Source organism: Trichoplusia ni, chromosome 22 (assembly GCF_003590095.1).
Source record: "Trichoplusia ni isolate ovarian cell line Hi5 chromosome 22, tn1, whole genome shotgun sequence".
Taxonomy (NCBI): domain Eukaryota; kingdom Metazoa; phylum Arthropoda; class Insecta; order Lepidoptera; family Noctuidae; genus Trichoplusia; species Trichoplusia ni.
Window position 1 is genome coordinate 5,051,096 of NC_039499.1, and position 21,502 is coordinate 5,072,597.

Genomic DNA, 21,502 nt, shown 5'->3' on the forward strand with positions numbered 1-21,502 from the left:
AAATCTTAAAATGAATAGTCACATTCTTTGGCTAGTAAAATTAATAGATTCTGTCTAATTTTATTACGGGATTTTTTATCACATGATTAAAGTGCGCGCTTTTGGTGTGTACATCACTGTAACGCGTAGTTGCTGTCAAAAATATTGTATCGTTTGTCAAATTGAACTGTCAAATGTAGAGAAATTGTCAAGTTGCTGGTCTGAAGTGGATAAAATTATACGAAATTCTCTAAATTTATTGTGTTCTGATGAGAAATTATTAAATTCTTGTTAAAGATAACTAAGCATTTTGGTTAGAAAGACAATGTGAGTTTGTTTGATAGAAGCACTGAATGGGACGTGAACGCAATGAGTTCGAAGCCATCAATTTATCATGAAAAACAAGTTAAAGAGCTGTGCGCTTTACACGCGCTTAACAATTTATTCCAGGTAATTATTGAATCTTAATGAGTGTGACTTCGAACGATAGAACAAAACGCGATGTTGTTGAACTCTTTTCCAAGGCATTGTTTGTTTATTATTGTACTGTTGATCATAGACCACGCTATTTTACGCTAATTTGGTTAAAGGAATAATATTGTGGAATTTCAGATGCGGGGTACTTATTCAAAGTCTGAGTTAGATGCAATATGCAGTAGGCTGTCTCCAAATGTGTGGATAAACCCGCATCGCTCCATGCTGGGGCTCGGCAACTATGATATCAATGTGATAATGGCAGCTCTGCAGAAGAAAGGCTGCGAAGCAGTGTGGTTTGATAAGAGGAAGTGAGTTTTTTCGTGATCAAAATGTATTAAATCCTATTTAGTTTATTTCCTTTATTTACATTATTTGTTTAGTATTGTTTATTTTTAATAGCAGTTTAAACTGTGCATTTTAAATGTTTTTCAATGTTCTAATGCACAGCATCTATTTGTATTTCCAGAGACCCTGGTTGTTTGGACCTCTCAAACATCTGTGGATTTATCCTGAATGTGCCATCTGACTACAAGTTGGGGTTTGTGATGCTTCCCCTGCGCCGGCGGCATTGGATCACAATCCGGCAAATACAAGGCAACTTCTATAACTTGGATTCCAAGCTAGAAGCACCTCAACTGATTGGAAGGGTAAATAAAATATTAGTACTTATTTACAGTCCCATTTTAAAATACTAAATCAAATAATATTTCTTCATTATTTATTTTAAACTCCTGACACTATGTTATTAAATCATATATCAGCTTTTATAACTGTCTACTAAATGTATGCTTGACTATGATAAAAAGGAAAAACTGGTTTAACAAAGCATGTCTAACATTTTACCTAATTAATTTCAGAGCAGTGATCTAATAGCCTACCTTAAAGAGCAGCTGGACAGCAAAGAGAAGGAGCTATTTGTGGTGGTGAGCAGAGAGGTAGAGGAGAAGCAGCTGTGGATGCACCAGTATGCCATTCAGAACAGCCGACCTAACACCCAGAGCACTGAGCAACCCCTCACCAAGAGCGAGTGTGAGAGCCCCATTGGCAGCATATCCTCACTCTCGCAGTACGACTACAGAAACCGCGACGCCGAGTGCCTCCAAGTGACGGAAGTACGGAACTGTGTTGTCAGTAGAGAAAATCAATATTAGAGTGTGAATTTTTAGACTTGGTAATACTTTCCACAGACTGTTGGTGAAAACCTAGCAATTGATATGTGTTCACATATTTGTTCACTTTATGTGTGTTGTGTATTGAAAAGACATTTTTATAAGTTGTCTTTTAATTAGGACATTATGGTGTTGGTTGTCATGATCATGTAATTCCCGAAGTTTGGCACAGATGCTGTTGTCTCAGTACTTAACCAAGTATTGTTTATATTAATTTATTGATACAATTTGTTTTTATATTGCACTTTAGTTTTGTTCTGCACAAATTATGTTGGATATTGCAGCATATTGTTGTTATTTTTTATTTAATTTTACGTTGTGTTACATAAGGCCTGTGGTCACTCAATAACATATATGCCTAGTATTTAGATCTTGCCTGTTTAGATGGCAGTATTACAGCAATATATCTCTTAAGACTGTAATAATAATGTAAGCCATCCGATCTTAATAGTGAGTACAGAACTTTTAGAGATCTTGACATGATTATAAATATAAAGTATTAAATGCAGTAATGGCAATAGTCTTGATGTTAATGGAAACTGTCTGTTGAATGTTATGATGTAAAATACTGTTTCACTACTATGCCAAATATGATAACCAAACTGTTTGACTCTATTTAACTTGGCCAAACTAATAGATTTACAGTTAAAGTTATCTCGTTTTTTTGTTATATAAATTTTAAGCAATAACTTTACATTCTATACATTTAATTTAGGTTTAAAGCACAATATTTTTTTGTTTAAATCTTTCTACTACTTGTCATCACATAGGCTCTGTTCTCTTAATTTCGGTACACTCTATTGGAAAAGGCATTTTATTCATCGACTCTCGTTAGATAATTTTTGCATTAGCAACACTTGACTCCAATTCTACTTAAAGTTTATGAACAGGGCCTAACTCTGACTTAGGTCGCGAGTGATAAATTCCTTGTGAACGATATTTATTTCGCAATGAATTGTTGATCTTCTCATAAGTTTTTTACTATATTAAACTTTACTGTAAATATAAGATATTTTTCCAAAAAAATAGAAAGTGTGATACTCGATTCGGGATTTTCATTTATACCCACCTGTGTTTGTTGTATTCCCTTAACTATTACCGAGTCGTTTAAGAAATGGTATTGTATCAGGTATTGGGCCAATTAATTCTTCAGGGCTTGGTCGCAAATATGTCATAGCGCAACACAGTAGCTGGGATGTCTCTCAAAAATAGACCTTAATCTTATTAACAGAAAGATCATAAATGTTTGTGCAGGATAAACAAAACATGCGTAATTGTATGATAAACGTTACGCAGATAGGTTTAAAGTCTATTTTCGACTATCACAAATCTTTCGCTACAGCTGGATGTGAAACAGGTGCAATATAAACGAGTGTAGTATTGTCTATATTTGATTTAATGAGGTGTTGGTACAATTGTTGTTCTTAGATATGATGAGTCGGTCGGGGTCGAGGCGCAGCTCCTGCATGATGGAGTAGATCTGCGCGCGCACCGGCGCCTCGATCTCGCGCCGCCGGCCCAGCACCCAGATGTGATCTGTAGTGGGAATATGTGTTTTATTATGCTTTTATTAGATACCATCCACAGTAATATAAAAAAGAATTGAACTATGATGGCGAACGCAATATACAGATTCTGAAGTCTGAACTCATCTTTATGAAAAGAAAATTCACAATCTTAATCGACCACTGCTCGTTAGTAAATTTTTAAGGTAAAGTACAATTTTTTTCACCCTCTCATAATCTCATAAGGACTTCGGTTGGGTTCGAAACTAGTCGGACAATCCCAATAAATACGCGTGAGTAAACCGTAATTTTCAAAAAAAGTTTTCTTTGTTAAACAGTTTGTGGATAGACATGATGGTTCCATACCTGAATGCGCAATACTGACGCTGGTGCAGGACCACACGATGGCGAACTGATCGTAATCGGTGAACAGGATGTTGTAGAGGCCGGCGCCGGGCAGCAGCCGCCCGATGATGTACGGCAGCCGGTTGTTCAGCTTGTAGCGGAAGATCGACGAGCCGTTGTGGCTCGGGATGCCCATACCGTACGTCGTCGATGGATTGTTCGTCCTGGACAAAAGTTTCAATATGAAAACTGTTCCACGAAGTCCTTTTCGAATTCCTTTTTTGGTGATTATTAGACTAGTTACCTACTCGTTTAGTTAGTGCCGTAATTGATATAGATACTTTTGGCGGTGTGGTGTAAGTCCGTGGAGCTTGGCGATGTTGTGGAAAAATTCTAACGATCGCAAACGTTCGTGTCTTTGGAGAATAATCAGGACTTCATAGATCATGTTTAGAATCAATTGAACATTTGCAGCCTTTTGGATCAACGGTAAGAGAACCTGACAAACAGAGACTACTTATAAAAAACATGAAATTACGTATGTAGAAATTAATTCAAAGTTCATGAAATACCTGAAGATTAACTAAGTTTCCAAAGTGCTTGAGGTGTTTAACGAATTAATTAGTACCTGTGCAAGTTACTTAACGCCGTGTAAGTTATCAGTTATCGCTCTTACATGTTGTAACTGTTAATTTATAATTGCTTAAGCTGTAATTATGATTGATGTGATCTACGGATATAAAAACCGATCGACGGTACGGAAGTTGCAACAGCAATCAGCTGGTAAGATCGACATGACTTAAGGTGATTTTTTATGCAAGTTCCGACTTATCAAAGCTGGTTTTATATAACTTGCTTGAATCTATAATTGTCAGTCTACAAGAGTACCGAATGAAAGGCGGAAATACCTTGGTCTAATCCTTAAATTTTTCTACCTACTATAAGTAATTAAGACCTATTTGCATAATGTTCGTTCGGTTTGATTACCATATTTTTTAGGTCTTTTAAGTTCATCTTATGTGGATGTGGGATAAATGTGTTGCGAGAGGTCGAATAGACAGTCAAACACACAATATCAAGCCAGTTTAAGCCATTGGAAAGTGCACACTGATTTAAGAGTGCGCGAATTCTATTTGACATACCTAGCTATGGCTACCTTGGTATAAAACAAGTTATTAGATGTCTTACCATTTGTTATATGTATTTATAGTAATGAGTAGATATCCTCTGTCGTTGAGCGTCACGTGGAGCTCGGTGCAGCTCGCCGTTATCTCCACCAGGTAGAACGATCTCTCCACCTCGTACCATGTGCCTGTCATCTGGAACAATACATTACAAATCATAGAATACATCTTATAAATATAAGCAATGATAGAAAGTAACGCTACAATGAATATAGATCATCAGCCCATATTTGTCCGCTGATGGACATAGGCATCATTCGTCCATCCCCATCGTCTCAATTAATAACAAGCAGTTTTTGTTTAATTCTTCTGTTTCCGATAGTTTGTGTTCTGACCCTTAATGCAGGTGCTTTTAAGCAAATCCAGTTAAAATGTTCATACGATCGGATGTCTGTAGGTATTAGAATCTGTTATTGAATGTGAGACAATCGCGAAACCTACTTATTGGAAACAAGAAGGTAAGTACGAGGATCCGTTACAGAGGAGAAATAAAGATAATCGAAGTATCTGTTGTTCATAATTGGATCTAAACCTAAGTCTACCAGCTGACAAAGTTCGGTGACTAAGCTGGAAAAAGAAGGCGGAAGCTGAAAAAGAAACTAATTGCTTGTTTACTCATTGGTTTGACGTGTAACAAGAGCGGCAGACAAACCCAAACTACCGTTAAATGACGTCACGTGTTATTGCTTCCTATGTAAACAGGCATCAAGGCCAGTCATTCAGCTATGCGACTTATGTATAACGTGTTGAATGTAGATCATTCAACAAGGAGTTATGATAGTATTGTGAGTAGTGTAAACAGAGTTTCGTCTAGAGGCCTCTACTGTTACCTAAGCATAGGCGACATAATTATATACCTAATAAATTAAGATGTTGGAGGTAGGTAAGCCTTGCGCACACCGAATATAGGGAGAGAATGACCCAACACACAGAACACTTTCAGTTCTGCGCAAAATTAATAGTAAGCGTTACCCCTTTTTAGGGTTGCAACATTAATGAATAACTTACTCCGAGGGACTCCCGCACACTAAAAATACTCCATTACCTACGCCAGAAACACAGGATAGCTCACACTTGCTCCTCGCGACTGTGGCAAAATTTTCCTCTATTAGACTCCTTCTCTAGGGGTACGTTTAAATAGCCCTACAGCCCTCTCTTTCATGGATTTTCCGCAGATTGGGTGGAAGGTTGCCACCCAATCTGCTAACAGGCCTCCTTGCCACCCGCAGGCGCGACTGTACGGCATTCGCGATAGGATATCGCTCATCGACTCCCAGCCGCTTTACCCCTAGCACTGTTTTAACCAATCGACATAATTGGACATAGTTAAGAGGATATAAGAAACAGCGAACCTTCGTCTTTACCAAGACACAGGCATACGCTCCACGATCCAGCACGAAGTTACGAATTCCCAAAAAAGATTCAGTTTTCAGTAAATTCAATTCTTCTTAGTTTCTCCGTCCCAATCGTAAGTCATTGTCTTTGGTTGCATTTAGGAACCTAGAAAATTTATTGTTTCTAATAGACTTTTGTTCCTGACGGAGCTTGTCCGAGGTATCAAAGTGTGAAGCATAATGACAGGGACTAAAACAAAGTGATTCCTGGCTACGTTTACTCAAACTAAACTCCAGATAGGGAGATCGCTTTTTTTAAGCGCTAAGCTACTTAGGTAGGTACGGTACGTATTATGTCGAATCGATGCTTGTACCGAAACACGACTTTGCTGCCTACCAAATTTCAGTGAAGTCAACGACCTGCGTTGCTTGCATATTTATGAAAGAAAACTAAGAATTTCAGGCAGTAAACAAGCCTGTTACTATAAAAAATACATACTTAAGTAAAATGAATATTTTTTTAAAAGAACATGATTTCGAAAATTCCCTAATAAAACAAATTTCCCTAAAATAAAAACATATTTGATGAATATCCCAAACAATACTTAAAAAATTAAAGAAGTAAAATAAAACCGTCCCCACGCATTTCTTACAAAATTAATTTAACTTCACATTAATCAAATAGAATTCTCATTGAACCAACACATATTAGAAGTTACCTAATTCAAAGCGGGCTCTTACTTGTATAACATAACGCAAGTGCAATCAGCGTCTTTCAGGTGCTACACGCAATAGCTGCAGCGCCTGTAACGTTCACATTTCTAGTCGCTTCCTTCCGTTTCTCAGGCATGTTTTATGCATTATTTAAATCGTATGCATGGCTACATGTTGACCGGCTGACATTCGGACTTGAGCACGGCAAGGTGACTGTTTACAACGTAGTACATTGGTTTAAGTAGACTATGCGTCTACGCCTCAACTATGATTTTTAATTAAAATACATAATTGAATAATATTAAATATTATTTTTATTTAATAGAAGCGTGTTTCGATTGACCTTATATTTTTGCGAAAGATTTTAGGAAATTAAGCCTGGTTTTCAAACAATCGTAAGGGTTGTTTAAAGTCAGTCACGTGTTAAAAGGTGTGTCCTTTACCTAAACCATTTTCTAAAAAAATATTGAATAAGAAGTAAAGAAAAAGTTTGCATTTGCACTTATTCAAATCATTTCATGAGAAGTCCGTTCACTCGGTGAATTAGAAGTCATCTTCGGTCATATCAAACAAATATAGGTAAATTGCGAATATCTAAAGAACTGTAGCAATATCATAGTAGGTCAGAAAAACATTTATTATTTTGATTTTTAATTAAGTAATTATTTTATACAAATCATTCACTTTTATCCTCATGGTGATTGGGACTTACCGATTTGTTACAGCGTTAATAGATTACAAATTCAATTCATTCATGATATCGTTTATCACAAAATGACCACTGTTAACAAAAAATGCGAACTCACCCGCTGTATGTCGTAGTTGGGCAGCGGCGGGTAGACGGGGCACTTGCCCAGGCCCGTGCTGATGACCGCCTTGATGATGGTGCAGAACAGGACACAGTATATCCGCGAGCCGGTCACTCGGGAGCCCCCCATCGCACTCGCAGCAGAGCGCTATGCGGACGTACAGTTGCAGCGCGGCTACCTCTTGTTTTGTAAACACTAAACATTATTTGTACAACATGAAGATTGGTCGCTCGCCGCGGCCGCACTCCGCACTGCACGCGCGCTGCTCGCGGCCCGGGGCGGCGCGCGGGCCCGCACACCGCGCGCGGCGGCGGCCACACGGGGCCGACACGGGCACGGGGCGGGGGGGCTGCGGGACTCCACTAGCGCAGGCAAAATGGAACGTAAACACGCATACCTTTAGGTATAAAATGGGTATAAGGTTAGAGAACGTAATGGGAATATGGGGCGGGACGAAAAACAGAAAAACAATTCAGTAGACTATATAGGAAAGAGACAGAAGAACAGAAGGAGCACAGGGTCAAAAGGTCTAGGCATAGTATTTCTGTGCGCTGCAATCCACTTTCCGATCGATAAGCGTTAGACTTTACTAGGATAACTAGGCACGGTCATTAGGCACACTTATTACACAAATATTTGGTAATCCTGTTATGAAGCATGCCGAGATTGTAACACTTAGGTATATTGCAAAAATATATCGAAAGTGAGCGCTCGGAATGTTCACATATTACACGGTATTTACCGGTAAACTAATAATCCAGAAGATTACCGTGAAGAAATCTAGTTGGTTAACTAAATAATGGTTTCTGATAGATTTAATCAAATCGGCGTTTAATGGTAGCTTAGCAAACATTGCAAATTTTTTAAATGTATAGGTACAGAATATAATTTCTGTAACTATTTTTTAAATGAAATATTAGTAAATAGCAGAAATCGTCGGAATTAAATTTCTTCGAAAATTGAGTCTGGGAAAACCAACTGACGAATTAAAATGGCAGCATTCCGTCGCGACACAGGAGGTCATCCATTTATATTATAAAGAAACAATTAAATATTTATAACTTGTAAATATGTAAATAAGTAGCCGACACACAAACACGATGATTTAAAACAAATGTATTGTTCATATATTGTTCTTACAATTAATTCTTAATATTTACAATTTTAATACATAACAACAAATATATATGATAGCTTACAAATAAATATGAACTCCTAGTTATCACATGGTAGCGGCAGTTAAGCTGTGACGTCACAGTGCTAGTGACGTCACGCGTGTAGAATGACAAATTACTATTCATATATTATGTAAGACGTAGTACTATTAAAGACAAACACATAACATACAAGAGTGGGCCGACAATAGTTGTAATCCATTTTCATTGATCGATTATAAAAAAAAACTACTGGAGTAAGCAGGATTGCCATCTTGTTAGCAATTAAAAACAAAAGTGCTCCTACTCTTACTGGGCTATGCCACGTTTGCTTCGACTTATTAAAGATGCACACAACAGAAATTGTTTAACAATACTTGGTGCTAATAAAACTACATACAATATAGGTGACGACTAAAAAATAAAAAAACATTTAAAACATCATACATATAACTATCAATAATGTCAATAAAAAACTAACTCAACACGTCATACACCACAACCTGCCTCAGATTTGCTAATATACAAAGAATAAAGTGCGTACTTTACAAATTCTTTGCAGAATACTCAAAGAAAACTTAATTTTCGACGGCCGTAAACAAACAAGTATTTAGGAACTAAAAATATATAACTTGTTCTTATCCCCTTTTAGGCTCTCTTTAATCCTAATAGTTGAGAGTGTTTTTATTCACTGACAGTCGATTAAAAATAGACTGTCAGTGAATACTACGCTTTCAATATAAAACAGCAAAAAGTTACAAACTGATGAAAAACTAGGTTTTGATATAAGAAGAGTACTGATAAAATTATTGTTGTTCACTTATTTTTGGGGCTTTATTTTCAATCTGCATAGGTCATGCTGGTGGATGATTGAACCACTTTTTGTCATTCTTTAATCAAGTTTTGTTTGTGTATCCAGCCGATTATCTACTAAACGCCAGTTTATGACTTCACCACTTTATATTGAGTGCTATATCCGACTTTTCAACTGCATGGTAAGCAGTGTGGAGCATTGCCTTCGCTTTGTCGGAGTCTTTGCCTCCGAGCCACTCGGCGTACAGCTTGCGAAGCGTCTTGCTCTGCGCGGGCACGGCCAGCGGCAGGCGGTTGTATAATACTTCCAGCTGAGCCACTAACTCGCGACCACTCTCGCCTACCACGGGTCGGACTTGTGCACCGCCGTTTAGGCACCCTAGAATAATAAGATGCGATAGATTAATTTGTGGTGTTTGGAAATAGTACTGTAAGGGAGTTAAGTTAGATACGAACAACACTTTTTTATGCTTCTATCTCTTTCTCTTACTCAAAACCATTGGTAACTAGAGAAAGAAAGAGAGAGGCATGCCGAGAACCTTTTTGTATTAAGTTGCGTGCGGTCACAATAAGGCCGACTTTCTCGCTCTAGTTCTCAGTGACAAATTGGGACACCACATTCGTCAGCAGATTCCCTTGTTTTGAAGTTTCGGGATTCTTCCTTTATTAATGATCAGCAAAACATTTAGAAAGCAGCAAATATAGGTGTACCTGAAGGACAAGCCATGACCTCGACGTAGTGGTAGGGCGACTTGCCGCGCTTCAGCTTCTGCACCAAGTTCTGAATGTTCCTGAAGCCGTTAGCGATCGCGAACCGCAAAACCTCCTTGCCGTCTTTCTCAAGAGTCACCTCTCGGAAGTCAGGGTTCCTAAGGAAAATATAGTTTTAGAACCAATTTCTGGGTCGATAAATAAAATAGAAAATTTGTGGCCAGGTGGCAAAACACCGAACTGCGCTGAACGGTTTTATAGCCATTAGCTATGCTATGCGTTCAAAAATCAATAAGGAACTAGTTTGAGGCGTGCAAACAACTCAAGTTTTTGGTGCGTCGCGTTGGGATTTGAACGTCTGAATTTTCTAAAGCGGTCATATAATCGATTTCCTCATTCCAGGACTATACAATGTTTACACAATTCAGGTATGAGGCAAGTTATTCATATGTCAAGAAAACGAATGCATTGTTTCCGGCGGCAGTATGTAAACAATTCGTAGAGTGGCACAGTGACTGATTAGTGGAACGAACGTGAGGACACAATGGTGAGTGTGAGGGGTCACATGAAGAGGTGACATCTAGCGAACGTTACGCAATCAATTGTTTCGGTTTATTGTAGACATCAATAGAAAATTAGCAATTCAGGAATGTTTCGAAATCTTGAATCAAATTGCTTTTGGCAGCTTGAGATAAGGAATCATAATAAAGGTGTCGTTTGTCTTTTTTTGTATTACATTTCATGTCATGCAGGGTCGTCCTCGTAAGGAAACTTTATACAAGTAGTTATAATATGACTAGCAGTACACCTAAGGGCAACATGCTGCTTTCATCGTTTTTGCTTACGGCTGTTATTCCTAGTGTAATTTCTACGTAAGTTGAATGCATCAACATTTTTTTTATGAGATGGCTGTACATGCACCCATCTCCTCGGGAGAACACACAGGAAGGGTCAGACTTACTGACATAACGTTTGCCGTATTTGGTCTAACCTGAGGTTCTTATAGACGAGTTGCGCGTTGCTCTCGCCGAAGAGTTGTTCGGCGGCGTGCAGGAACACGTGGTCGGCGTACCCGCCGGAGCCCGAGCCCGCGTGCCGCCGCAGCGCGCCCGACCCCGCCTCGCCCCACGCAGAGTCCAGCTCCAGGCCCAGGACATCGCCCAGGTTCTGACCGCTTGACTCCAGCATTTGCTCCAACTCAACTGTACAAGAAAGAGATACAGAATAGGTAGTAGGTATGATTGGAAGTATTGTTATCTTATAACGGTCGATAAAACTAAGGTAAAAAAATTGTGATGAATCACCATTAGGAAGACAATATAAAAAATATAGCAGCAATAGGGTGAATCCGAAGAGCGAGGGACAGAGGAGCGGCAAGTGGATGAAAAAGCGGCAGGTGGCATATGCCACAACAAGCAGTAGGATTTTCATAAATGATGATGTTGATGGTGAATCAGAATTCATCAATGTGTCCTATATATTTATGAAGATTTATACCCTTATATCATTTATAATAATTTATTTCAAAATAAAGATTATTTTATTATTATTTATCATAATTGGAGATATCCTTAGGAATAGCCTTAAAACTGGTTAAAGATAATTGATTACAATCAAAAATTCTGAAATAAATCAATTACTCAATAAAGTACGTTACTAACTCGCAGTAATAACACAGTCCACATCATGGCAGCCGAGCATGTCACTGTAGAAGTCTTCCCTGGAGGCTTCTAGCTTCTTGTCGTAGCAGGGCATGACGGTCACGTGGTACACTTCCCCGGCGGGCAGCTGCCGCGCCAGCGACAGGTGCTGCTTCACCAGCGACCCCATGATCTGCTGCGGGGACTTCGTGCTCGATATGTACGGTAGGATGAAGTTACCGTGGGTTTTCTCGGCGTAGCATACCCAACCTGATCAGAGAATGAAAAGTTTGATGGGATTTGTTGTGACGTTGATTGTCGATAGCAATCATTTAATTTGTTAGTTTTAATATTTGTTCTAGTTAGCAGAAATGAGGTGACATAACTTTTTGGAAAAATCAAAAAAAAAATTGTCTTCTGGTCTGGATCAGTTGTAAAGTATTAACAGTTTTTGATGCTAGGATGACAAAAGCATTTTATTAAGTTAGTTACAATAGTAACTATTTTCTACTTACCTGGGCAAGAGCTAGCAAGCATAGGTAGGTTCTTTGACGTGGGGTCGTTCTGTTGGTTCTGGTAGCGCTGCAAGAACTCCTGTTGAGCTTCCATCAACGAGAAGTCTTCAGCTACCGTCATGTCCAGGACTAAATCCGCGCCCAGGCTCTTGAAGTAACCTTAACAAGAATCATTCTTTCTACAATCCTGTAGAGAACAGTGAAGAATATTCTATTCTACTATCAATAGTTATTTATAGATCAGAACATATTTCATAAACATATATTTTTATATAGGACTTTTTCCAAAAAGCTGAACAAAACTTGTTCTTCATTAAAGAGAATCGCGAAAATGAACCATACTGCTTTGGGATAAGAGTGCTCTGATAATCAGCAAATTAAAGAAAGATGGCATTCTGTACATGATAAAAAGAGATACAAATATTTACCAGCTAATTTGTGTGTGGCTTCCTCTGGTGAGAGCTTGTAGCGGGCTGCCAGTGAGAGTGTTGGCTGCGGCGATAGGGATATCACTATCAGACTCACATTCCTGGTAACTCCCTTGTTGTCCGTGTATTTTCTCTCAGAAAATACTCTGGAAATAGATATCAAAATATTTCTTTAATCTACTCCTCATTGGTGAAGATTCCAAAAATGAACTTTATTCCATTGTATTAAGGTACATTTTGCAAAGTGATGTTAAATGTGGTAAATATAACTATTGCACATACTGTACTACTCAATATTGATTGTCAAAATATTGAATGGTTTGTTAGCAAGCATACTTTATAATCTATTCAATGAATAACAGCTGCATAGATTTATTTGACAGTTCAGTAAGCGAGTTTACAGGAGTGACTACTATAATTTTAAGTTACAGTTTATATTATTATACTAAGCTTAAAAAAAAACTAGATTTGTTAAAAGATTAAAATCTGTAATGATTTGGCAGTTTTATGAAATATAAATAAAAAAATCTTTGTGATAAGGTGTAGATGATAAGTTATAAATAAATAGATTACCTCAACAGTTCTTCCTGACTTTGCTTGGTAACAAGCACGCTCTCAGCTGACGTGATACAGCCGCTGCACGCGAGACAGTCGGCCAGCGTGATCTCAACCTTCTGTAATTTTTGTTCTTGCCCATTCGACACGTCAAAATATCCATCCTCACCTATCTTTATCTTTGCACCAGTTTTCGTCTTGGTTTTCTCGATTTTTACGGGTTTTATACATTCCTGTCGACAAATGGGCTTATAGTAGTATCTGTAGTAATTAATAGTCACGTTTCGTAAGGTTTTTTTTCAGGAAGTAAACAATCTCGAGTGTTCGGTCACAACGCACGTAATGACTTTTGTATTTATATCAATAACGGTTTTTTGTAAGTATTATAATTTTGGATGTCCTTACGAAATATAAATAATCAACATGATTATAAATTCTGAGCTATTTCCGTTTGTTTACTATTAGGTTATGTTATGTTACTCACCTGCGACGGAGTGATAAAATCATCTAAATCAGTCAGTTGTAACGCACCACTAAATCGAGAAGCCATATTTCACGTTTAAAGCTTTTTGTAATGAAATATTTACTTAAAATAACTTAAGTTCGTGGACTTGAAATTCCAAAACACTCAGCAAGCAGCACAGCTGATTTTGACATTGACAGATGAAATGTTGTACTTGGTAAGTTATCCTTTCTACCATTATACTTGCTAAAGAGTAGAAAATGAAGTAAGAATCTTGTTGGAAGATTTTTCCAAGAGAAAATATAAACATATTTTAACACTCCATTTTGCTCCTTTAGGTAAAATCAAAATAATACCGCTTATTACGTACGCGGCAGGCGTATTCCAATCGTAATGCACAATGCTATTTTATAAACAGGGACCACAAGTTTTATGTTAAAACAACTGCTAATGGCATTTGGCTAGTATTATCGTTTCCCGGAAGAGTTAGACTACTCTTACCCAAAAACATCACCATAATTAAGTTTATATTTATTTATTTTTAACAAGGTTTTTACTCTTGTACAAGTCATCGTCATAATGATGTTATTATAAGATTACCTTTGTATACACAAAGGTGAAGTAGTATTCCCACGCACAACCTTGGAGGTCATGCCTATTATTTACTACTATTAGTAGTTTAGTGGTCAGTGACGTTGGCTGGTTACAACTGAGCCGCACAGAGCATGCACTGCGTTGAGAAAAATCAATCAGAATCTTCCCGCCTCTGTCGGTTTCCAAGGCAACGAGTAAACAGTGGGGAGACATTGCATCGCTCGGGCCACGGAAAGACGTCGCGTTTCGACAATTTTATTTTGTGATTCTGTGATTGTGTCGTGCTCGTAAAAGGATTTATAATTCTATGAACTATGGCGGAAGAAGCTGCTGCCCCGGGAATAACTACTGAGAAAGTGATACACACGTATCCTCTTATCCGGGTAAATGCATTATTTATTTACTCATTCTATAGTTGCTCACTCCATCTATTACGTGCAACCAGGTACTTAAGACTACCTTTTTCTTCTTTCTTGCTAGCAAAACTAAAAAAAAAATGTATGAGTAGGTAATGTAGGTATTATAGCTTCAGAGTTAAGATAGGCCTTCTTCAAAACACAGTAGTTAAGTGAAACGTTTCGTATGAAGTCCATAAAGCTTACGCAGGTTCAATCAGGGTATGCCTTTTCATTACATAATATTGAAATATTAAATAAATACCTACCTAAATTAATAAATAGAAAAATGGTTGTGTTTCATTTATTTTTAAATCAATGATAGAAATCCTCATATTCATCAAATTGATTATAAAATATGTATGTTTAAAAAATCATTAGTTTGGAATTATCATGTTAAACCTACGAGGCTAAAACGAAATAAGTGAATTGTACCTAAGAGTGAATCAAGGCAGGATGTATGTGGGTGGGATGGCCAATATCGCGCTGACTACGCAAGTTGTCTTCTATCGCTGTACGAAGAGTTTTTATAACTTACATCGTATTTAATTGTTAATGTTGACACAATACAAAGATTGATCGTACGAGTGTAGATATTAAATTTCGGCGGAGTCAAGGTCCGGTGGAGACACGACTCGCTGCAAAGTCTCACTCAACCGGAACACGCTATTGAGTTACCCGACTATCCCGCTGTCCAACCTCGAGTTGAAAACATCTTAATCTTGAAATGAAAACAATTACCTTCCATAAAAGTATATATAAAACATGAAGAAAGCATTTTAGAAGATTGATGATAATGTTTCCCAGAGGTCGTAAAAAGTTTGTAGACTGCTGGCAGCCAGAATGTATTTGCCGAACACTGACCTTAAATAACAACTAAAATATAGTTTGAGCTCTAGAAGACATAATAATATATTCATGTGACATATATTTTTTAATATTGTGTTCAAATGATGTCAATTTAAACTGTCGCTTTTTCACCGAATAACAATAAATACAATTTCAAAAAAACTAGAATATTTTCTGGGCATGGGGGGAAATTATTGTTCAGCATCTTAAGCAAAAGTAAGATTTTTCAGAAGGTCTCGTCTGACGTAGATATGGTAACTAGTTAATAATGATTCGATATCGTTGATAGACAACTTTCCCGAAATCTATCTAAAAGATCTAGTCAAGAATGCCACTGCTAAACATGCCTACGAAATCGTACATAAGCTACTTTGAAAAAGTGAAAATATTATTTCATAGGTAAAATAAACGTACCAAGTCTCATTCGAGCTATAAAATTCTTGCATATTTTTTTTTCGAAATTGTTGCATTATACATATAAACGTTACCCTCGTTTCTTGGCAGTCGTGTAAAAACGAAAGGAAGAATTAACACTCAACTTCCTCTGGCAAAACTAATGGCTAGTGGAGTTATAAACGAAGCCTTGTGCTTAATTACTTCAGTACGCAAACACATTCTACTTCGTCCAATCATCCTGCATTACCAAATAATAATATTTATCTCATAACTTGTACGTACTTTGCAAGTCCACTTTCGGTAACAGATTGCTCTCGTCTAAATATCGCTATAAATCACCGTATGGCGGCAAGTAAACACATTTCGTTGTTTGCCGACAGCTCTCGATCTCGTCGATCACGGCGCATCATCTGTTTGTTTTGGCAGGTGGTCCCAGGCTATCTCCGTACAATACAATAAACCCAGAGAATGTGTGTTTGTATGATCGCTTATGTGAAACTTGGTACCACGTTAGGTGATGCATTTGGTTGTAATGTGAACCGACAACAGACCGTTCCAAATAATTTAAGCTACCGTGAGGAAATATTTCACACTTTCACTCTACCATTTTTCTTTAAGCCAATATTTAGAAATACCATAGCCAACACGGAGTTATTGTTTGCGTACAGCTTTGTTGAATAAATATTAGTTTTATTGTACCGTTGTACGACGATTGAGAAATTCGAAGATGACAGACGTTCAAACAGGACTTGGCAGAAATTAAGCAAAAATTTTACTCTTCAAATGTTTTCACTCTCATAGTAAGGCTAGAGCGCCTATGAAGAGTCTTAGCTTGTAGTTTTTACGTTTTCTGTAAGATTTATTGTGTAATTTAAAACGAGGAGTCATAAGGAGGAGGAATGACAGAAGTACTGGTGAAAGTTTCATTAAGTTTGGCTCGGTAGTTTTTATTTGAAGTCGGTTGTGTGTTTTTGTTGTTACGAAAATATTATCGTGATCCTAAGTAACCAAATCGTTTTTTTGATAACTATGACAGAAGGCTGAATGATCTAACAATTTGATATCTTTACAGCATTCAGACATGTCGGAAGAAATGCGAGTAGAAGCAGTGGAGTTGTCTGTGACGGCTTGCGAAAAGTTTTCGCATAACAATGAATTAGCGGCTCGCATGGTTAAGGAGACCATGGACAAGAAGTTTGGACCTGCCTTCCACGTCGTGGTCGGCGAGAGCTATGGCTTCGAAATCACCTACGAGTGCACCACTATATGCTACCTGTACTTTGGAGGGAACCAAGCTATCTGCATTTGGAAATGCTCGTGAAAGCATCAAACACAAACAACGGAAACAGATAACTTTTACCAAGTATTTTTAATATTACCCTAATAGTTGTTTTACAGGTGTTTACCAAATAATCATTAAAAGGAATATACGGACGGCTCCAATGCATATTTATGTAGACAATGATATTATTGATCAATGTAATTACAGAGTTTTACTTTAGTCACTTTAAATACGAGCCTCCTTTAGGTACATATTTTGAAGAGTTTCCAACTGTAAATATAATAATAACTATTGCAAACTAGCTTTAACCCGTGTTTTTTTGAATGCCAATTCGTTTGCGTGCATTGTAAGACTTTTCTTCCGATAGAAAAACGTTACATTTCAGTTTCACAGTCGCGTTTAAAGTAAAACAATGGCGCTGAGGTTTTGCAGCGTTTCATATGTAAAACGTCAGTAGTCACGCGACGTTTTTATTTCAAAAATGTTTCAAAGTGTACATTTGCATAAGTACGGAAAATATTTTAACGAACATTTTGTGACTGTAGCACTTAAACAATGTACATGCAAGATATTTTTCATAACATGCGTCTGTTTGATTAATATTAAATGCGCTAGAACGTTTTATTGAAATAGGTTTAATATGTAGGAGTCACGCGTGCACCCTCACTCGTCTACCCCGACCGTCCTGCGTAGTTTAGTAATTGCTCTTTACACGGTTGATATGTTAGGGAAAATTTGAGGGGTGGACCCTAGCTAGCTCCCTAGGTAGGGAGCCAGACAGATTCATATACCTACCTATGTAACCTAATATCGATTTTATGCACAATAGGTACCTACTTGTGTGAGAGCACTTGTTTGACTGCACGGATAGCCGAGTGGTTGAGATCACCACGCCAAACCCATGCGTCGTGTCGCGGGTTCGATCCCCGTAAGGACAAACAGTAGCAAGCATAGAACAACGCGTTCTGAGTGACTTTGTGTGTTTGTGAAACCATCCGCGATACAAAAATTAAAACCCTTATACTGCTGGAATAATTTTTAAAAATCAAAGTATCTAATCAGCAAATGTTAAGGTTCGTCCGTTCTTTGAGATAACATACCTACAGTTTTACCTATTTCTATCGTTTTGGTTAATTTATAAAATAAAAATATCATCTGCAGTACCTAAATATATACGTAAAACTTGTGATTTGTCAACGTAATTGGTATTTTTTGCTTTTTACACACCGACCTCGGTTACTACTTACCTACTGTATCAAGGTATTCTAAGGCTAACATAAACATTTCCCACGACCTGTCCAAATAATGCCTACAGTCGATATGAATAGTATATAATTATAGAGTATTCAGATTTCTATTATATTACTAAATAAAACGTGACTGTGTAACAGATAGTATTTTTTTTCGGTGATCGCCATAGTCCACCGTTTCCAATTACGAAGTCAGGGTCAAACATGGTATCTACGTAAAACGGAGTCATTTGTGCCGCTAATGTAACAATTTAACGCTAGAATAATTGACATCTACTGACAGCCGTTTGACCACCAGCAGTTTGAACACTGAGCTGGAAAAACACTCGTATTTTCAAGTTCATAAGGTTGAATTTGGTAACTTGTTGTTTTCGTTAACATGCAGTACTTTGGCTAACGAACAGAGCGTATTTAAAAAGGCACCATACTTTTTGCTAATTTCCACTTGGGCCTTGAATGTGTATTTGTCACAGTTGTAACATAACACATTATATTATTATATTTTGTCTTAATGAGAACAGCAATCAGGTAAGCTATTTAAACAATAATTTTGTCAGTTATACGATATTTTTTGCTATAATTATCTACCTTACTGGGTTTTAAACGAAACGCGCAATTTAAAATGCTATGTACAAAATAAAATCGAGGCCATATTAGCAATCTGTGTTGAATAACAGAATAACGAGCATAGAACTATGTATGTTATAATTATTACGAGCGTGTGAAAATTTTATAATTGAATAAAGTATATTTTAAATTTTTTGTTAGTTTCATTTGCGATGTAATTTGAAACCAAATTCTTTAGGCGGTGTGTTGAGACATCCTGTTTTGTTTTCATTGTTACAAGATCATTTCAGCTCACTTTATCTTGTAACTTTTACCCATAGCTGCAAGAAATCGGTGGGTACTGTTATTAATTAACTGAATTCAAGAAGAGGAGGTTCGCGATTCGCCTGTCGGTTTGTCCCCTTGTACCTTCGAACTGGATGAAACAATTTTGTAAGTTTTTTGGTCCCATAGAATCTAAATTTTGATCAAGTTTGGCTCATTCGTTTCTTATTTGAATTCGAAGTATGATTTGTTAGTAGAAAAATGAATTAATCTTAATCATAGTAATTAACCCTAGGCTACTTTAGGTTCCAAGTGTCGCATTAAACTATACCCTGCAGTAAAGCACACACATGCATAATGCAGGGTTAAGGTCAATAAGATCAGTGGTGCACTTGCGACGCAATACTGACGCGACGTCACCGGCGCCACGCCCACCCGCCGCGGTCGCAACACCCTATACATATGCATGCGTTGTAGGCCAAGAGTTCACACATCCGTGTGTAATGAAATTGTATAATTAAGTCGTATAGGCCAGTATCCTTGTGACATGTAATTGAAGTGTTTTTTATATGCTGGTAATTATACACTGGGACGATGTGTACGATAGGTTTCAAGTGTGTTGAAGAATCATGCACATCGCAATTCATTATAAAATTAATTACGTTTTGTGTTTTTCAAAAGTTCCTAACATTATACCTGCAAACGTATTTGTGTGTATTCAATTAAGATTATAATGATGATGAATGAATAGTCTATTTACTCGTTACTCAAACAATGAATCGCAATAATTCATCAGTGAGACAAATAAAACAACATACTGATTTCAAAATTAATAATATTATAAATTTTAATATGTTAAACATCAAAATTTTCAATAAATTCCATACGAATCAGCTTGAGATCATGTTTCCGTAGCAATTTAGTGATTATACAAATCTGTAGTAAATAAATAACTGTATATATATATTTGTGGTTTGTTGTGATTCAGGCGGTGGTGTTTTAGTGTGTGCGACATACATGCGGCTTCACTTATAACTTCGCTCAGCTCTACAGAAGCAAACAGTTTTCCTACGATCGCAGCAGCTCAAGCGAGTGACTCTCCGACCGTCAGTAAGGTGTCGCGCACACCCAACACGCCGCAATGTAAAGCTATTCTCTAAAGTGTTGGTGGGCTTGTGTAAATATGTACAAAAATACAGAAACAGGATCCCGCAGTGTTCACCGCTCGCTATTCTACGTCTTTTACATAAACATTGGCACATAAAGTGATCACATAATACTCATGTATAATAAACATACAGGTCTATAAGTAGTACGAAAGCTAATATTGTTATATCATATAACCACAAGTAAATCCACCTCGTCAACTATACAAATACCTATCTAACAACGTAATATAGATTATTATGAAACGCTCATATAAAATCTACGAACCGATAAACTTATCTAGGTACGTCTAACAAATGTATCAATATAACATTTTTAGGCACAATTTTTTATCAAAATTCAGTGTGTACTGGGTACAAAGGAGCACTGGGATGGAGAAACTATTACGTATCAAGCACCTCTATGTAGGTATCGTGTAGGAAGTACGCCGCGGAGTAGAGCATATTTCAAAGACCATGACAAAAGTACATCAAACATTTCAAGAAAACCATCTCTAGTTTGATATTGTTTATGTCTGCACATGAAGTATGCTCCACTTCACAATAAGTATAATCTAATATAAAACAAAATACTGTTACAAGATAAAGACATTATAAAGATGTGGAAGTATTATGAATACATCTAGAAACTTTACAATATAAGATAGAACACATCGAATGGAATGACACAGTGTAAGTAGAGAAATGCAGATTTGTGACAGTAGACTAACATAAAAATTAAATAGTAAAGTTAAGAATAGAGAATTAGCTTTGGTCACACCAATTTTAAACAAGTAAAATGTTTGACACCCCTGTGGGCATGGCACTTGGGTTCACCACATATGATCACACTGTGGTATATTCTTAAAGAAATAACTCGACTGTGCAACTTTAAATATACATATTTGACGGCAGCAAACAATAAAATAGAAATCACATAAAGTTATGAGAATTATAGCTTTCCA

General features: G+C 37.2%; 4 protein-coding genes across 4 annotated transcripts; 2 read left to right on the forward strand and 2 right to left on the reverse strand.

The window, feature by feature from the left end:
• The first annotated feature begins 160 nt into the window (after nucleotides 1-160).
• LOC113504535 (josephin-2) lies at nucleotides 161-2,670 on the forward strand. Its single transcript, XM_026886879.1, has 4 exons — nucleotides 161-429; nucleotides 592-764; nucleotides 923-1,103; nucleotides 1,314-2,670. Exons 1-4 carry the CDS (start codon nucleotides 349-351, stop codon nucleotides 1,605-1,607), a joined length of 729 nt encoding a protein of 242 aa, XP_026742680.1. The 5' UTR covers nucleotides 161-348; the 3' UTR covers nucleotides 1,608-2,670.
• A 333-nt stretch (nucleotides 2,671-3,003) lies between these two features.
• LOC113504536 (apolipoprotein D-like) lies at nucleotides 3,004-7,779 on the reverse strand. Its single transcript, XM_026886881.1, has 4 exons — nucleotides 7,514-7,779; nucleotides 4,664-4,794; nucleotides 3,497-3,699; nucleotides 3,004-3,161 (listed from the first exon to the last, which is right to left on the reverse strand). The coding sequence occupies exons 1-4, from the start codon at nucleotides 7,643-7,645 to the stop codon at nucleotides 3,010-3,012; spliced, it is 618 nt and encodes a 205-aa protein (XP_026742682.1). The 5' UTR covers nucleotides 7,646-7,779; the 3' UTR covers nucleotides 3,004-3,009.
• An 837-nt stretch (nucleotides 7,780-8,616) lies between these two features.
• On the reverse strand, nucleotides 8,617-13,998 carry LOC113504537 (probable cytosolic Fe-S cluster assembly factor GL21135). The gene is made up of 8 exons (XM_026886882.1): nucleotides 13,817-13,998; nucleotides 13,351-13,565; nucleotides 12,778-12,923; nucleotides 12,350-12,508; nucleotides 11,856-12,104; nucleotides 11,186-11,396; nucleotides 10,195-10,352; nucleotides 8,617-9,862 (listed from the first exon to the last, which is right to left on the reverse strand). The coding sequence occupies exons 1-8, from the start codon at nucleotides 13,880-13,882 to the stop codon at nucleotides 9,621-9,623; spliced, it is 1,446 nt and encodes a 481-aa protein (XP_026742683.1). The 5' UTR covers nucleotides 13,883-13,998; the 3' UTR covers nucleotides 8,617-9,620.
• Nucleotides 13,999-14,328: 330 nt separating this feature from the next.
• On the forward strand, nucleotides 14,329-19,321 carry LOC113504538 (dynein light chain 4, axonemal). Its single transcript, XM_026886883.1, has 2 exons — nucleotides 14,329-14,772; nucleotides 17,102-19,321. The coding sequence occupies exons 1-2, from the start codon at nucleotides 14,704-14,706 to the stop codon at nucleotides 17,348-17,350; spliced, it is 318 nt and encodes a 105-aa protein (XP_026742684.1). The 5' UTR covers nucleotides 14,329-14,703; the 3' UTR covers nucleotides 17,351-19,321.
• Nucleotides 19,322-21,502: the final 2,181 nt, after the last annotated feature.

What these genes read in the sequence shown, in the direction of transcription:
- LOC113504535 (XM_026886879.1), top strand. Translation starts at nt 349, where the DNA reads ATGAGTTCGAAGCCATCAATTTATCATGAAAAACAAGTTAAAGAGCTG. An exon ending in CGCTTAACAATTTATTCCAG is followed by an intron (nt 430 to 591) that starts GTAATTATTGAA and finishes GTGGAATTTCAG; the next exon opens with ATGCGGGGTACTTATTCAAA. An exon ending in GTGTGGTTTGATAAGAGGAA is followed by an intron (nt 765 to 922) that starts GTGAGTTTTTTC and finishes TTGTATTTCCAG; the next exon opens with AGACCCTGGTTGTTTGGACC.
- LOC113504536 (XM_026886881.1), bottom strand. Translation starts at nt 7,645, where the DNA reads ATGGGGGGCTCCCGAGTGACCGGCTCGCGGATATACTGTGTCCTGTTC. An exon ending in CCAACTACGACATACAGCGG is followed by an intron (nt 4,795 to 7,513) that starts GTGAGTTCGCAT and finishes GTATTGTTCCAG; the next exon opens with ATGACAGGCACATGGTACGA. An exon ending in ATAAATACATATAACAAATG is followed by an intron (nt 3,700 to 4,663) that starts GTAAGACATCTA and finishes ACTTTTGTCCAG; the next exon opens with GACGAACAATCCATCGACGA.
- LOC113504537 (XM_026886882.1), bottom strand. Translation starts at nt 13,882, where the DNA reads ATGGCTTCTCGATTTAGTGGTGCGTTACAACTGACTGATTTAGATGAT. An exon ending in GGACTGTGTTATTACTGCGA is followed by an intron (nt 11,397 to 11,855) that starts GTTAGTAACGTA and finishes TTTCTTGTACAG; the next exon opens with TTGAGTTGGAGCAAATGCTG. An exon ending in CTCGTCTATAAGAACCTCAG is followed by an intron (nt 10,353 to 11,185) that starts GTTAGACCAAAT and finishes TATTTTCCTTAG; the next exon opens with GAACCCTGACTTCCGAGAGG.
- LOC113504538 (XM_026886883.1), top strand. Translation starts at nt 14,704, where the DNA reads ATGGCGGAAGAAGCTGCTGCCCCGGGAATAACTACTGAGAAAGTGATA. An exon ending in ACACGTATCCTCTTATCCGG is followed by an intron (nt 14,773 to 17,101) that starts GTAAATGCATTA and finishes ATATCTTTACAG; the next exon opens with CATTCAGACATGTCGGAAGA.